The 13,827-nt window shown below is 46.3% G+C and overlaps 1 protein-coding gene across 1 annotated transcript in view; it reads right to left on the bottom strand.

The window, feature by feature from the left end:
* scn4ba (sodium channel, voltage-gated, type IV, beta a) overlaps window positions 1–13,827 on the bottom strand; it is a 25,395-nt gene extending 11,568 nt beyond the window's left edge. The window contains exon 1 of the mRNA XM_036537364.1: window positions 13,320–13,827. Coding sequence (XP_036393257.1) covers window positions 13,320–13,443 — 124 coding nt within the window. The 5' untranslated portion in view covers window positions 13,444–13,827. The remainder of the gene's footprint in view (window positions 1–13,319) is intronic.

The raw sequence follows: 13,827 nt of genomic DNA, 5'->3' as shown, positions 1-13,827 counted from the left end.
CAATGCATGATGATGTCATAGCACTGTATCTCCTAAACACCTTTGGCATTACAAATACCCTGTCCCCCCTCTTACCAGCAATTCTAACTGAATACACAGTAGCATTCACTGCATCTGTTATACTCCCCACTCCACCTCCCTCAGTATAATCCCAGATTAAGAGAGGATCACATCCGGCATCCCACTGCACACAAACACACACATACACTCACACTCAGGCATGTAAGCACACACACCCACACACACACACACACACACAGACACATACGCACACACACACATACACACACACGCAAATACACACACATGCAAATACACACACACACATGCATGGGCTTGTACAGAGATTGTATGTACACAGATTGAAGGTGGGGTGGCGGGGGGGAGTGCATCCCACCCTGCCTTCCCTTTGCCACCCCCCACCACCCCTGGTGCCCTGAGCATGTCACCTCCACTGCCGCTGTGTCCTAGGGCGAGACCTCTACATCCTGTCCAGTCGTCTCCTCACCGGCCATTAAAAAGCCTAAAAGATGCTTAATAATTCATTCATCTTGCTCATTCTCCAGGACAGAAACGCTGACGGCAGGCCTTCCTGCTCCCCTCACGTCTCTCCGCTCCTCCGCGCTGCAGGGTCAGACTATGCACAGCCCTTTTATTCAGACGGTTTCTTTATGACTGCTCTTAACTCGACTGGGCTGTTCACCCCCCACCACCCCCATATTCAATCGTTTGGTTTTTACTGGGCAGCGCTGTTTCACCAGGGGGCCCGATTATGGTTGATTCAGTCCTGCCCAGCCTCCCCTGGGTCCCACACTTTGGATCTCCGAGAAACAATGTGCAATTACTTACGGTAATGGCTCTGAGGGTTTTAATGAGTCAGGCCTGTCGCCCGAGTGCAAGAGCTTCTGACTCACAAACTAAACACAATTAGCCAGCCCAGCACTGATCCAGTACCTGCAATGTCTCTGCAAGTTGGAGCTAGAGATATAGGCACAGACATAGAACCAAGGATAAATACATTTTATCATCACCACAGGGGTTATTTTTATATTGTTTATCTGAACACACTGCGCTGTAGTTGAGTATCTGGTTAACTGTCCCAGTAGTGTGCTATCATGTTCCCAGAGGGCTGGGAGTGGTCTATCCTATGTTACGCAAGTTACCATACCTTTATAGCTCCAATCTGATCACGCTTCACAGATAAGATTCTTACAATTGGATGTGGTCAAAGCAACCGAGTCAAGTCAGTGATATTCACTTATAAAAAAAATTACAGAAAATTATACAATAACTTGGCACCATTTTATAATTTCTTAAATCCTGGATTACGGTATAGTAATTAGGAAAGTAAGGTTACTCTATAGTAAAATGATTAACCAACAGGTTAATTCAGCATAATATTGCAACAAAGTAAGTTCTGGATTAAATGAGCAACAGCAAGTCAATTTATAGGAAAGTGCAATTCAATCAAAATTCTGACTTCACTTCACTTCACGTCAGATGACTTGGTGGTTTTGCCCTTGACTGAACAGCACTTTTGCTGAGGATGACTCAGCGGTTTCATTCAAATCCAGGGGTTAGTCAATTGCAGACAGTCCGAAAACCTGCAGGGCTGCAGCCCACCAAGACTGACATTTGGTACCTCTGGCCCCAGCCTCCCTGCAGCCTCATTCTCTCTGCCGTCCCAGTCATACAAATTTCCTTTGCGCCACGATACAGATCCCAGAGAGTGATTGTGCGGTGCTGCGCTGAATGCACATGAGAGGCAGCGCAGGAATGAAAAACAGGGAAGATGCTCTAAATGAGAGTGAACGAGTCAGTAGATTTCATTCAGGATATTACCCCGCTCACTGACATGAGATAAATCATAAAAGGAAAAGATATATATACATATATATATATATACATATATATCAGAATGGGTTACAGTTCTGAGGATGTGATTCTGATGATACCAAAGAAGACGCAGACGCGAGCGCGCAGCAGACATCCTTTTACAGTCGCCTCTGTGATACCCCAGATTGTATGATCATGTTTAATGCAGCATAAAACACTGAGGGGTACATTGCGGCCTACGCCACCGATATGAAATGAAGATTAAAGAATACTTCTCCCTTAAAGGCAGAGGTGGACTGGTAATCTGGCATACCAGGCATTTTCTCGGTGGGCCGATGCAACTTGGACGCATCTTGGGGCCGATATAATTTAATTTATAATTTTTAACTAACAAAAAAAAAAATTTGGCCAACGACTGACCCATAAAGCAGGGATAGCAGCCCATTGGTTCATTTTCTAAACTGACACTGGGCTGGCCCAATCACATCTCTTACTTGACCCCACCCCTCCCCCTCTGTCCTCTCTGTTTCTCGTGTCAGATGCCATGGCTCGGAGCCAAAAATCTGTGGATGGATGAGGGCGTCAAAATGGATAAACAAAAGCGGAAGGGGGGTGCTGAGAAGTTGCAGGCCAAAAAAGTTAAAAATCTAGAGGCAGATGCTGCCAAATGTGCAAAAATAACAGACATGTTTGCTGCAGGGGCTGCAGTAGCTTCAATATCTACAGTACCTGAAATTGTGCAGCAACAGGTGGAACTTGAAGGAGGAGAGGTGGCTGGCCATGGCCACTGCCAGGCAGAAGAGCAGGCAGAGGAGCAGGCGTGTGACAGGGAAGCCGAGAAGGGACAGAGTGAACAGGAGCAGGAGGAGAGTAGCTGAAGCGGTAAGCATGGAGTAGCTCCATGATTAACAGGGACTCGCAGGGAGGGAGCAGGGAGGTAGTGTGTGTGCCATATCATGATGACAATGATGATTAATTCAATTAATGTTGATGATAATAAGATAACATAATAAGATAACACTCATAAAGTGAGACGGTCACCTACTGCTGGTGGTCACTCAGTCAGTCAATGTCAAATAGCGCAGCATAAGCTATTTGGCATTGTTTTTGTAGCTAGCATAGTTCCCGCAGTCGCAACTTCGGCTGACTATTCTAACGTTAACTAGCTAACGTTATTTTGTCAGCATAGCGTTGGCTAAGCCCACGTTGAGTGACCTAGGTCCATATTGTATCATCATAATTTTATTAAAATTATTAGGCTAAGGGTTCCCTTGATAAAGATGTGTGAAAAGGCAGTATAATATACAACACCTGTAGCTCTACTGTGCTAAAATGTATGCCATTGCCTGCTTATGTATTAGCCTACAGGAAAAAAAGCATTTTCATTTCCAACAACAGGCAGCAAAGTTGTCCTATGTTTATTTTCAGCCAGGTATGGTGGTAACTATTAGGATATACAGTATATGGTATGGATTACTGTTATTACTATCTGTGGGGTAACTCTCCACCTACAGTGAGTTAAAATTGTTTGGTGCTGCTGTCCATTGAGCATGCACCTTCACGTGGTAGGCGCATGACCTGTAGGTCAAATTCCCCAAACAAACAAGCACACCATTGATTTAATTGCTCTATCACATACAAAGATCTAACTATTACTCCTCTCTGAACATTAATATAAAATAAAAAGGTGATCTATTAGCTGTGTAAACCTTATGCAATATTCATCATCAATATTTGGATACTTGAAATCTGTATGAACTGAATAGTTAGTATCAAATGAAATAAGATGGAACAGCTCCATGCATTGATTGAATAAACAACTATTTGCTTATTACCAGTATGGTATTGTTTAAATTGTACAGTTTTACAGTTCTGGTGGGTGGTGTCCAACCGATCGTGGTGGGCTGTCTGGGCCAAAAATGCCAGGGCCAATTTTTTGTCCCAGTCCAGCCCTGCTTAAAGGTCCACATATTTGGAAAAATCCAGTACGAAGCTGTGAAAAATATTTGGCTTAAAACCGGAGCAGTGGACAACTGTGTCTTAAAAGGGGTACTGTACTTCCACAGCACTATTACTGCTATGACCTCTGACCCTGGATGAGCTATTGAAGACAGGTAGAATCTGATGGTCTCTCTCTGAAGGCCTCTCCGTCTGATTCTGCTTCTGATTCTGTCCAGTTCTGGGTTTTGAGTCGGCTCTAGGGAATAGAACCTAGTCGGGAACAGGTCGTCCTGCTTTATATCTGTTGGATCAAAAGGTACAATTCTCTGAAAGGTTAGAGGCAGCCTGTATCACTTAGCACCACCAAAAAGCACTGATGTGCACAGCCTGTATGTCAGTTACGTAGGTGGTGAGTAAACCCAACTGGGGCGCGTTTTTCTTTTGGGGGTGAACAGGGGTTGGGAGTACACATGGCAGCAGCTAGCACTGAGGTCAGGGCTCACACACACACACACACACACACACACACACACAGGTCCTCTCTCTTGTCTTTTTGGATGTAACAAGGGTGAAGCCTAGAGATTGCAATGTCCCTCACTCACTCAGCAACTGACTCATTTGCAGAGAAACAATGCATAATTACTTAAGGTAAGGGTTTAATGCATCCAGGCTATCATTTGTAAGCAAGAGGATCTGACTCACAAGTGAAACAAAGTCAGGATGACCTGTGCTGATCCAATATCTGCAGCATCTCTGCAGACTGGATCTGGGACTATAAATATGGAATCAAGGATGAATACATCTCATTGTCACCAGAAAGGATATTTTTGTTTTTAAATTACTTGATGAAATATCATTCTGTGGGGAAGATGGTGTTTATAGTGTGTAACTCAATTGTGCAACTCTATTTTCACTGGGTCAGTGGGTGACATCATTAGAGTATATTAGTATAGAGTATATTAGAGTGTAAGAGCAGAATGCAATCCCAGATATGACAATGTGGTTATGTGTCCAGTTACCGTTTCCATGAGTATGCAGTCATGTTACCAGCAGACTAGGAGTCCATGTGCTTTCCTTTACATTGCAGCACATATCTCACTCCCTTCATCAAACATAATAACGGCAAAAGCATTTTAACAGAGGGCAAAACAGACAGTAGTTCAGTTACAACCATTAAACAGTGCCGGATCACTTCTCATTTTAATGCCAGTAAATTTTCATTCAAAATTTCATCTGACTCTTGTATCTCTGACATAATATATTATTTCTCCTGTAGCACACACCTTGTTTTGAAATGTTTCTGCTCCATTAAATTTACATTTAGTCATTTAGTTTACACTTAGCTAGAGTGACTTACCCTTATTTGATAGGGTTAAGGAATTAGCTGCACAGATAATAAAACATTATTGCCATCACTGTGTTGTAGTACCATTGCGGGAAACATTGCCACAATGTGATTAAGTTCTGTCAAATGGCATATACCCTTAAACTTAAACCTCAAACACTACAGGCTTGTATCATCACAACATGTTTACAACTGCACTTAAAAAGCTTAAACTGCCACAAGGCTTTATCCTTTATGTTTATGCCACAATCTGTTTCACAGCCATTAGCTGGTATTAATGTTAGGAGGGGGAGGTGTCAGAGTATGTGGAGTGCAGGTGTCCACTGAACAGGTGAGTTTTTGTAGTCTGCGCCAGAAAATGGACAGTGGTCCACTGTTCTTACAATTGTTGTGAGTCCACCACCTGGGGGGCAAGGACAGAGTAGGGTTGGTTATAAGAAATGGGCCGATTTTACTGATGTTGCAGAGCATTGATCTGCAGCTCTGTGTCACTGTTACTACATTGTCAGTGAAGGACAGGTTGAGGCAATATGCTTGTGAGTGGGCAAGAATGAGTAGTGTATCATTTGCAATAGAGGTGGTAGGAGAAGTCATGGGAGCAGAGAAGAGGACCCAGGACAGATACGTGAGGAACTCCTGTAGTGTGGCAGTGAGGCTCTGAGACAGAATCAGGCCATGTTACATTGTAGGAGTGGCCCGAACGGTAGGAAGAAAACCACTTGTGAGCGCCTGGGTACAAACTGTCCAGTTTAGCCATAGTTAATAAATGGACCCCATGGCCCACTGTATCAAAGGCAGCACATAGATCATGGAAGCTGTAGGGGGAACCATCTCCTGGGACTGAGATGAGGAGGAAGTCTAACTCATCAAGAAAGCATCCAAGGGGCCCTGGTGGGTGATAAAGAATGACAATGAGCAAAGGGTTTTGCTGCCCAGTGTAGCCAGTACTGTCCCTCCTCAATGAACTCCTGCAGATGGATTACCTTGTCTTCATATTACTGGGTGTTCATATGGTGAGGCTGGGCAGAGGTGGCTGCCGCTTACAGGAACACAGCTAAAATTCTGGGACTGTAAGATTGCTGATTGGCAGCAGCCAAGTAGACTGGTGGAGACAATAAACCAAAACCAGCCAATTAACATGGGTTCCGGGGGCAACCCACCAAATCTGAATACAGCTAAAATGGAAAATACACATGATGTGAATATGACAATATAACTAAGTAGATTATAGAAATTTTAGACTGTTAATGTCAATATGCTATAATGACAATTGAATTGTTGTAACATATAGATACCCTAGCACTACAAACAAGAGAATGTCACTAACTGATTCTAGTATCAGGTGGTGCTGCTAATGCTAACTAGATGCATTGACCTGCCAATGGACCTGTTTTACTCAGACATGAATCAAGATACAAAGTCAACAAACAAAAACAATGTAATAATAATAGAAATGAATAATCCTTCATGTTTCTGTAAAGTGTATTTTATGGATTTTTCACTAGTACATATTGGTTGCTTCAGAAAATAAGCAGAAGTGTTTAAAGTATGCTCAATTAACAGTAAAAATGACTATTATTTTCCTGTAAGAGTGGTCTGTTTGGTCAGGAAGTAGTTTGCAATGCCCCTTGTGGGAGTGGGTGTTTTTGTTGGAAATTCAGTGGTTCATCCCAGTCCCAGAATGCTTTTTTGTTGCAAAATCATCCCTCAATGAGCTCTGTATCAGAAACATGTGTATGGTTCTGTTGCAGAGACTCGAGCTGAAAGCCCCAGGGTATCTCTACTGTGTTCTGTCCATGTCTAAACAGTTACAGAGAAACCCAACAGGAGTCCGTTAGGGTTTTCGGTGAAGGACAGATCAACTGTAAAAACACTGGGGACGGCATGAGCGACAGGGAGAGGCAGGATACGCATCTGTTCTGAAGTGCGTGTGTCATTGATTTCCCTGTGCTGCTCGAGCTGCTCCCGGTTCTCCTCCCGCCTCTGAGTTTCTGCTCCGTAGTGCAGAGTCGTCCTTTCTCAGGATGTTGCGCAATTGCACCACAGTTTCCTTGCCTCACACGGGGGCTGAACCCCCATCTGCACAGACCCACTCTACAAATGTACACACACTTGCAACCATGAATGCACATGCACGTGCACACACGCGTGCACACACACACGCGCGCGCACACACACACACACACACACACACACACACACACGCACACACAAACAAGCATGGATGCAAGAAAATTGTTTCAGATGCATAACACACTGTGTGGGCTTACTCTTTCACAAAACACACAGGTTATAATCCACATAACTCCCCTGTCCTGAGCACAGTTATGGAAGAAACACCAGTGCGTGATACGTGTTCAGTACAATAAGCAAATGATATCATGGCCATATTCCATATGTTTTTTCAGCAACACAAGAATGGGGAAATGGGGATTGTTGCTGTGAATAAAGACATCTAGCCCAAAAAGACAAGTCGGTGCAGATCTTATTTGCTTGATCTATATCTATATTGCAGATCTATATTTGCTTTGTTTGTAGGCTTGTGTAGGGTTTTACAGGAGAACATTTATTTTTCCCTGAAAGCTACACACCTCCTCTCAATCCATCAATACCGCTGGACAGTGCTGTAATTCTGGCCTGCTCCCGTGAAATGCACTGTGCGCATTGAAGGGCTGCATGGGTAATTGAATTGGGTCATTAAAGTGTGAGAGGTGTTGTTGACTCAGACTTTGTGTTAAACTGTCAATCCCCAGGCTGACACCCCCCCCCCCCCGCCCCGCCTACACTCTGTGTAAATACATACAGTAACCATAGAAATAGAATGACAAGGCTGGTCAGGAGTTCTAGCTAATTATAAAGTTCTGCCCAATATGGCATCCTAAATGGGATATATCCTTGTACACTACAGTAGAACGACAATTCCCATCAAAGCCAAAAAAATCACAATAACATTTGAGGATTATAATCATTGCCAATGCAGCTGTCCAGCATTTGCTCTCCTTCCATCATTCTGAAGTTCTTACAGATGCTTTTGTAAATCTGCAACCATTGTAGTTATTCTAATGCTAGAGCGTTAATTGTGATTTTTCTCCCCCCGTGGGTCCTGTTCCATATCTGTTTCTTCAGTGTACATTTTTTTGCCTCTGTGCGCACACTGCTGTACTGTGCCAAGCTAACAAAGCACCATTGTGTTGCTGCATAAGGAAACAATTATACTGAGGCACTAGATATATTTCCTAGAGGTCAATGTGGGGTGTATGCATCTCAGGGAGTCCCGCAGTGGAACGCAGTCCCTTGGGTACTGCACTTCTGCTCAAGTGTGGCTGATAATGTGGTGCACTCAAGGGCTGGATGACAAAAGTAAATGTATATCCTTCCTTCCCTGTCTTTTGCTTATTCAGTGCCTTTTTTTCCCCATCCTCTGTCTTCCTCTGCATATAATCTTAGGTAAGATTTATGACTCCCTCGCCCTCGCCCCCCCCCACCCCCCCAAGACTGACCTGTGGTGTGGGGTGAGGGGTCGAAGAGTCGTCGAAGGGTCGTCGAAGGGTCGAAAGCCGAGGGGCAGACAGGTGTTTTTTGAGTCATTTGACAGCACTAGCAGGCAGCTAGTGGCCCCATGCTAATCTCGGAATGAGCTTAATTTAACTGTCTCCTTCCGGGACACCACACACCCTTCAACTGAAACTCCGATACGGTGATCGGACAGATACACAGGCAGACGATGAGTCACACAGGCCAGGACTTGTGTGAGACAGACAGGCGGACAGAAACATCACTTTCAAAGTCCACAAACACTTAAACATGAATAAATGATTCGCCTTAGCTAGTTTTGTCTTGGTGGATCTATTTTTACAATAAGTCTTGGTTATGTAATGTTCCTTACTGAGGGACTAATACCCCTTCATTGTCTGAGTTCTGCATGGCCTGAAAAACAATGTTTTATAGAAAGTGGTCACACTTTATGAACTTACATTAATCTCGGGGATAAACATAGATCTAAAGATAATGAAAAGTTCATGAGGTACATATCCATGTTCACAGGCGCTGATGTGGCCTGAAGCAGATAAGGAGGTATTGCGATGGGGGAGCACCTTCCCGAGGAATGCCAAACACCCCTCTGAAGCCCGCCGCCGTAATGGCAACGTGATCGCTTTGGCACAATGTTACCTAATGCCAGTGTCATGCGCTCACACTGCACTTTGGGGCAGCAGGCCCCACCGGCAAGCGCTTAAACAGCTCAACTATGAACGGTGTCTAGACACCAGAACCGTCTCTGCCTGGCCCGTGAACAAAGCCCCCGAGAAAAGCTTAAGGGAAGTGGATCAATCTGCAGTCGCCCCGAGGGGCCAGAAGGGAATGATGAGGGAATACAGACAATGGAAAAGGATCCTCCTGCAGCCGGGTTACCGAGGGTTAAAGACCAAAGATCAGTGTGACACAGGAAGAGCCGTTTAGATATCTGCCAGAGAGGTCACGCTACACCATGAACTCACTGATGGCCTCAACCAGGGCTTCTCCTGCTGCTTGAATTTTAGGTTCGATACTGCAATTCTCCTAGAGCTGGGCTTCCCTGAAGCAACTTGTGCAGTCAGACATTCCCCACCTGGAATTCAATCCTGCCCCCTCCTGCCCGTGACACCAGATGCCAAACGCCACAACCGGGCCTTGCCCTGACGGACTGCGGACTCTGGGAATGGTACATGACTCAGAGTTCAATCTGGCCCACGGGTTAATCAAGTGGGGTGCTGATTATCTTTCTTATTTTAGTGCTTTTGCTGCTTTATGACATTTGTATCTTAACTTACAGGGACATTTAAATGATTGTAATAATCGTGCTTTTACCAAGACACATACAAAGGCTGTAAGAGTGCCTTCTGCGGTTCACCATGCCTCAGCGCTTTTCATTGATTATCATTTAAAGAGCATGATCGAACAGAAATGCACTGCTGCAGATACACACCATATGAGAGAGAGGGAGAAAGAGAGAGAGACAGAGGGAGAGGAAGGAGAGATAGAGAGACACAGAGAGAGAGGAAGAAGGAGAGAGAAACAGAGAGAGACAGAGAGAGAGGAAGAGAGAGAGAGACAGAGAGAGAGGAAGAAGGAGAGACTTTTAAAAGCAGCTGATGAGCAGCTGTCATAAAGAGCATAAATAAAACATGGAAAGAAAGAGCAGAAACAACCCAAAAGGATCCTAAAAACACAAATGAAAAAAACATCAGAGGACTGCACAGCCACTGCACGGGCAAGCCTATCAAAACAAAGGACGCTGTCATTTGCATCACACATCGAAGAGAGCGAGAGAGTCAGAGAGAGGAGGGGAGCGGAACTGTGGAAAGGGACAGCGAGAAGGAGAAGGTGACAGAAGCACACATTGTGTCGGTCCCGCAGGCTCGGTGCAGGCCCGCAACGTTAATGCACCTCTTCTGTGCTGACCCAGAGAACGCACCCTGTGGGAAGCAGCACTCAGCTTCACAGCACCTTCACCCCTTTGGTCTGAGCACACGGCCATCAAGCACGACCCCACAAAATCCACCGTGCCAATATCACTCTGGATATGAAGCCTCACTCCAGATCTTGAGAGCACTTTATTGCGTGGCTGTAAGTAATTAATGTAATTGCAGCTACTTATTGCATTTGCTTGGCAGGTGAACACGTCCACACTGACTGCTGCTGTTCATGGTTTGTGCAGTACCCACTTATACAGATGGAGTTTGAGCGGAACATATCAGGAATGACAGCAATGCCCACCTGGAATTCGAGCCGGGTCATGAAACCTTCACTACAAAAACTCAAATAAGAACAACTTCAATACAGAGCAGCTGTACAGAGCAGTCTTGCAGTTATTATATTGTGTCAGAATTTTCTCATTTCTCTTGATATGTTTATCCAATAAGGAATACCAAAGGCACAGCATGGTATTTTCCTCCAGCATGTTTTCACGTCTGTGCAACATCTTAGCAACGGTCTGATGTTTGTGCAACATCGTAGCAATGTTGTGAGAACGCTCGGAGGCTGAGACGGGGAAGAACGCAGCAACTCCTGGGTGACAGCAACACCGCTCTGCTGTTTCGCAACTGTGCTGACGTAACACTAACACAGAGCTGATGCTGATATGACTGCACACAGCACGCCGGAACCCGCTTCACCTGGAGCGTGTCAGAAATGCTGCCACTTAACAAACCATCCCTTCTTCTTCAACACACAGACAGCTGGATATACATCTTTTTGCACATGTAATCAATCACACTAACTGTCTGCTATCAGTGTTACCTCTTTATATGTCACCCACAATTTGCATTGCTGTCTGCAGCAACACAAAAAGGACCCAAACCCGAATATAACAAGCGGCATTGACGTCGTACTCAGGCCTGGGCCAGATGCCGGATATTTCATGCTTGGTCAGGTGTTTTAAGCATACAATGTGTGCTTGCAGATGCACTGGGACCCAGCAGGATGAATTATAGTCACTATGGAGGACAGATGGTGGGTGGTATTGCTATAAAATAGGGGTCTTTACCTCTTTTTGTGCTCTGCCAAGGAGACAAATAGCAGAGGGGTGGGGCGTGGGGCGGAGCTGGGGGTGTGGGGGGGGGGGGGGGGGGGGGGGGGGTAAAGAGACAGAAAAAAGTGCAGCCCCTACCACCCCACACCCCCCACCCCTACCCTCAGTGCCACAGTAGCTACTGTCCCGTCTGCTCCTCTCCACTGACGACAGGCACCCTGCACCCTGCACCCTGCGTGTGCTCTGCAGGAAAGTGAACGCCACACCCTCCTGCTCCATCACTAACCCTGCCCCAACGTCCTCCCTCCCACCCTCAGAAACGGATTCGACAAATACAGAGGGAATTGTTACCAGCAGAATTCCAGCTGTTGGAACACAAAACTACATGTGGACCACAGATGGACACAGGGAGTGGGAGTGGGTGGGAATGAACGCACTGAAGCAGTCCGCAATAAAGGGGAGAGCTTACAAAGAGCTGGCTGCAATACAATGGAAGTCACACTCGTTTAGAATATCCATGCTTGCTTACGCTATACAGTTTCTGCAGGGAGACACTTAACAGCAACTTAATGCAAAGACATACGCAAAATGCATGTAGCATAGTCCGATACAATACCACAAACTGCAATACAACCTAAAACTGCGTGAAACAATACTAAACAATGCAACTTGTACTTACTGTACTGACAGCTTCATTAACCCTATGAGGGACCGTTCTAGCACTGACTGCATTTTGGAATTGTGTTGGATTTTGTCCGGTGTGGGATCCTGTGTGATTTGTTGTCCGTTCTGAGCTCTGTGTTCTCTGTTCTGAGTTCTGTGTTCTCTGTTCTGAGTTCTGTGTTCTGTGTTCTCTGTTCTGAGTTCTGTGGCACAGAGCAATTACAAGTGAGAGGGGGAGAAAAGGAATTGGACAGCAAAGAGCGTGTGTGTGTATGTGTGTGTGTGTGTGTGTGTGCGTGTGTCTGTGTGTGTGTGTATGTTTGGGGGCAGAGCTGGGGGGGGGGGGTCGAAGTTCTTCTTTTCTGGCTCGCAGCAACTTTTTTTGATGTAGTGCATATTGATTGCCGCCAGCAGGTATTTCTTCAACAGAATCAAATATAGCAAGTAGTGCAACACACATGCTCACAGAAAAACACACGCACCACACATAAAGAAACAACCCAGCACTGCGTCTTGAAAAAAAAAAAACATCACAACAGATCCCACTGCAGAGTTCCTTTCTGTGTCTACAGAAGTCCCAAAGACAGAAGGACCTGCAGTGCTCTGCGGGAGCAATCCCACTGTCTGATCAAACAACAGCCTTTCCATTAAAACTCAGATCAGCTCTCTCCCCTGTCCCTGGCCAAACACCGTCTTCAGGGACAACCTCCCCAGGCGGGCAAAGAAATTACATCCGAGTCTCCCAATATAGGCTGACGGGAGAATGTAACCGTATAATCCCCTCAAAGCAACAAGTAAATAAGCGCGCAACCCTGCCCACCTCCCTCCCGAATTTGTGCAAGCAGTGCAGAAACGGCAGATACTTTGGCTGCCGCCCCGGCATGGAGGTGGCAGTCATAAGGAAACAGGCAGGGAGAGAACAGGAGAGAAGGAGGGAGAGAGACACAGAGAGAGAGAGGGGGGAGAGGGGGGAGAGGGCAGAAAAGGAGGAGGAATGGAAGTGATCAAGCCAGCCTGCGGACTCACCGATCAGCAGCACGACGAGGACGCTGGCGTGGACCGTGTCCCCGGACCGGGCGCGACTGTGCCGGACCGACCCGCCGCTTTTCAGGGGCTCCATGTCTGCCTGTCTCTCTTCTCGTTTGCCCATCCGTCCGTCCGTCTGTCCGTCCGCCCCCCAGGACGCTCCTCTGGGTGCGAGTCGGGGTGGGGTGAGGGAGGAGCGGAGAAGGGGCGGGGGGGTGTTTGGGAGAGGCGGGACACGGACACAAAAAAAAAAAAAAAAACAAGCAGAGGACTCACTCAGCTGTAGTCCTGTGTAGGACTATGCGTCCCGGAGCGTGTGAGAGGGGAGAGGACCGGATCCGGGAGGCAGAGGCGGGGGAGAGGCAGCGGGACGGCGCTGCTGCAGGGGGCATAAAGCGCTGTCAGTCCCCCGGCGAGTCACGGGAAGGCAACGGGAGGCACCTGGCCAGCAGCGGAGAGAGGCTCCTCTTCTCTCACTCCCTCACTGGCAGTCTGCAGCACCGGCAGA

Source organism: Megalops cyprinoides, chromosome 9 (genome assembly GCF_013368585.1).
Source record: "Megalops cyprinoides isolate fMegCyp1 chromosome 9, fMegCyp1.pri, whole genome shotgun sequence".
NCBI lineage: Eukaryota > Metazoa > Chordata > Actinopteri > Elopiformes > Megalopidae > Megalops > Megalops cyprinoides.
Note: the sequence above shows the minus strand (reverse complement) of the source record. Positions and strands in the feature narration are given on the sequence as shown.